The sequence below is a fragment of the Spinacia oleracea genome, chromosome 2 (genome assembly GCF_020520425.1).
Source record: "Spinacia oleracea cultivar Varoflay chromosome 2, BTI_SOV_V1, whole genome shotgun sequence".
Classification (NCBI taxonomy): Eukaryota; Viridiplantae; Streptophyta; class Magnoliopsida; order Caryophyllales; family Amaranthaceae; genus Spinacia; species Spinacia oleracea.
Window position 1 is genome coordinate 13,150,097 of NC_079488.1, and position 3,525 is coordinate 13,153,621.

A 3,525-nucleotide genomic window follows, 5' to 3' on the forward strand; every position below is an offset into this window, starting at 1 on the left:
CACACACCCAAAGAAACCTTCATAAACCTTTTTACATCATAATTTTGGAATTCTATTGGAAATATTATTCTTCTTGAATTTCACTTTGAAACACTCTAACTTCCCATCTTTCTAGACATGTTTTTAGCTAAAGCCAACACATATTTAGGAAAGAAGTGGATATTGTACATGCTCTATTCTTTTTTATAATTACTGTACGGGTGTGCTACCAGTAAGCAGATAGCATCTTCACCCGTATGAGATAGATAAGAGAAAAAGCCGCTACCGGCCTTGCTTTTTCCTTACCAATGTTGTCTTGTGGCCGATAGCAGCAACAAGTCGTCTGTCTATAAGAAGTCAACGAGTCGCTATCTCCAAGGTAGGGCCCAAATAATCCGTACAACCGACCCGTTCCTATATATATGGACCGCATTTATTGTAAAAGGTACGCAATCCCAATCATTTGACTCGACCCAAAAACATATATTTCATAATTATCTGACTTTAGCATCGGAGGGGGGATCCTCGAATCACCTCCGAGGCTAGTTTTACCATTGTCACTTGTGCAGGATCTCATCACAGAGTCGGAGTCACTCTACCAGCCAGACCTCTCCAACTGTTCCTAACCAGTACCGGAACAATTGGCGCTAGAAGGAGGGGACTTCCAGGCTTTATGAAAACAGCCATTATGGATACCCCTGCAACCAGCAACAAAAAACCTAAAAAGAATGTCAGCCTTTCCCAATCAGCAGTAGCCACTCCTGTCACAAAAACAACAAATCCACCCGTCAAATCGGCCAAGCCATACCATTAGCCAGCCCTATCCCGCAAACACTCAAATCCAAGATAAGCATCCCCCCAGGCTTCGAGAATCCAAACGATGTTGTCATAGAAGATGAGACATCTCTGGAAGAAAGAGCGCAGAATTCTCCATCCCCCCCCCCCCCACCTATCCAAAGTAGCCTCTCGTCACTGTCCCAAAGGTTTACACCGCAACAACTCCTGACGGCTTCGGCAGTCATGAAAGCGATGGCTGACTTGTCCTCCGGGAGAAAGGAAGGAAATCAGGTCGTTGTTACCGGCTCCCAGCCAAGCCAGATGCCCATTCGAAATCTTTATGAAACCTTGGAGCAGGAAATAGTGTTGCATGTGCAACCCGAACCGATATTAGTCCGCAGCGAACCTACTGTCAGGAGAAGGAGGCACAACTCCAGGCATAGGGAAAGATCCACCAGACATCGTGAATCGACATCCGAGCGGGAAGGGTCTATCCCGGTTGGTAGGGAACCCACGCCCTATCATGAAGAGTACATCGTGCATATACGAGAGATACAAGCCTTATCCAGAGCCGATGAGACGCACCATCCATCCTAAAGACTCCCCCTTATGTAGGGGCATCCTGGAACAGCCCATGGAAAAAGTGAAAATGCCGACATGCAAGTACAACGGAACCACAGATCCTGAAAACCATTCCATCGCATTCGAACAGCATATGATGTTATACTCAGACTCAGATGTCATGTGGTGCAAAGTGTTCTAAACCACCTTATCAGGGGTGGCGGCAGATTGGTATAAGAAGTTGCCGGCAGGGTCGATATTCAGCTTCAGGCAGATACACGAAGATTTTGTGAGACGTTTTATCAGTAAGGTGGAGAGAAAGAAAACTTCCGGGGAACTAATGTCGATATCACAAAGGCCAAAGGAGCCTCTGAGAGAATACTTGACCCGCTTTAACAACGGGTCCATTACTATACTAGATCTGCAGCAGGAGATAGCAATTTTGGCTCTGTTAAGAGGAATGCAAGACTGTGAGTTCAAAAAATACCTGAGAACGAAATCATTAACCAGTTTTGGGGAAGCTTTGAAGAAAGCCAACGAGTATATCATGAGTGATGAACTAATGCTGATATCACACCCTGCCAAGGGAGGTCAGATAGTGCAACCAACAAGAAAAGACCAGATTCCTTCGCAACACCAGAATTTCAGAAAGGATAACAGCGGGAAGGAGAGTTACCAATCTAGGGGAGGTTTTCAGGCCAGACAGCCGATAGGAGCATATTAGGTTTACACCCCGCTCAATACGGCTAGAGAGACCATCTATGTAGTGAATAAGTCAGCAGCTTGGAGAAAGCCGCTACCTTTAGATGCTCCAGGTAACGCGAAGAACTTTTGTGCTTTTCATAACGACCACGGTCATTATACAGAACATTGTAAAGAGTTGAGATATAACATCGAGGAGCTAGTAAGAAAGGGATACCTGTCCCAATACAAAGCCCGTCAGGATAATAATGGTGTTGATGGGAGGCAACAGAACTCGCACCATCACGCTCCTTATGTACCTACTCAGTCGGGATACTCCCAACCAGCTAGTAGAATCGAACAAGCACCACCAGTTCGACCGGAGACCCGACCGCAACCAGAATCAAGTAGAGAAGGGGGTGATAGGGGAAAAAGACCCACGGTATGGGTCAGCTCGGACGGACCAATACATGGGGGTACGATCAGTGGGGCCGTGAGAAGTCAGGAGGAGCACCGACACCTGATAAACTATCACAGTACAAGAAAATGGCCGGAGCCGCCCAGTTTACCGATCGTATCCTTTACCTTGGAAGACTGCAGGGGCATCATCTACCCCTATGACGATCCGTTGGTACTAGAGCTGGAGATAGCAAACTTCCCAGTCAAGAGATGCTTGATTGATGAGGGAAAATCTGCGAACATTATATTCTGGGAAGCGTTCACCCAGTTGAATATCGGCTATCACGAGTTGTCTAGAGTGAATTATCCTGTCATCGGATTCTCGGGGGCTACTATCTATCCCGAGAGTAGCATTCGCCTACCAGTACAAGTGGGAAGAGGAGTGTCAGCAAGGGATTTAATGGTGGATTTCTTAGTGATCAAAGTACCAGTAGCATACAATGTAATCATAGGTCGGCCCTTCATCCATGATGCGCAGGCAGTGGTGTCGACTTATCACCTCACAATGGTATACCTTTTGAACCTGGAAAGAACCGAAAGGGTACATGGTAGCCAAGAAGCTGCCATGTCATGTTATCTAACTGCATTGAAAACACCGGGGAGAATGGTGTCGGAAGCAAACATGGCCAGAGAAACGAACATGCCAGCTAAAAGGCAGAGAGGGGACCTCAGCATGGAATGACGAAAGGCCGACCAAAATTCCAAGACCGGCAGCCGACGGAGAAACACGAGAGATAGAATTGGTAGAAGGGGTCCCTGAAAGAATAGTGAGAATAGGAGCTGGTATGGAAATAGATCTGCAGGTTAACCTGATCAGCTTACTGCGAGAACACGCGGATGTATTCGCCTTCTCGGCGGATGAAATGCCAGGCATCAACCTTAACGTTATCGTGCATCGTCTGAATGTTGACAAAGCAATTAGGTCGGTTAAGCAAAAGAAGCGTAATTTCTCCAATGAAAAAAACCTGGCCATAAAAGAAAAGTGAAAAAGCTGCTGGAAGCAGGATTTATAGAAGCTTGCGATTACCCCGAGTGGCTGGCCAACGTGGTCATGGTGAAGAAGCCCAA

General features: G+C 46.6%; 1 protein-coding gene across 1 annotated transcript; it reads left to right on the forward strand.

Annotated features, from left to right (window-relative positions):
• The first annotated feature begins 1,008 nt into the window (after positions 1 to 1,008).
• On the forward strand, positions 1,009 to 3,139 carry LOC110797990 (uncharacterized). Its single transcript, XM_056835690.1, has 3 exons — positions 1,009 to 1,258; positions 1,533 to 2,006; positions 2,085 to 3,139. Exons 1-3 carry the CDS (start codon positions 1,009 to 1,011, stop codon positions 3,137 to 3,139), a joined length of 1,779 nt encoding a protein of 592 aa, XP_056691668.1.
• The last annotated feature ends 386 nt before the right edge of the window (positions 3,140 to 3,525 follow it).

Excerpts from the sequence above, each read along its gene's own strand:
- LOC110797990 (XM_056835690.1), top strand. The coding sequence starts at position 1,009 with ATGGCTGACTTGTCCTCCGGGAGAAAGGAAGGAAATCAGGTCGTTGTT. Across the intron at positions 1,259-1,532 it reads GGAAGGGTCTATCCCGGTTG|GGGTGGCGGCAGATTGGTAT; the intron begins GTAGGGAACCCA and ends CCACCTTATCAG. Across the intron at positions 2,007-2,084 it reads GAGTTACCAATCTAGGGGAG|TGAATAAGTCAGCAGCTTGG; the intron begins GTTTTCAGGCCA and ends CCATCTATGTAG.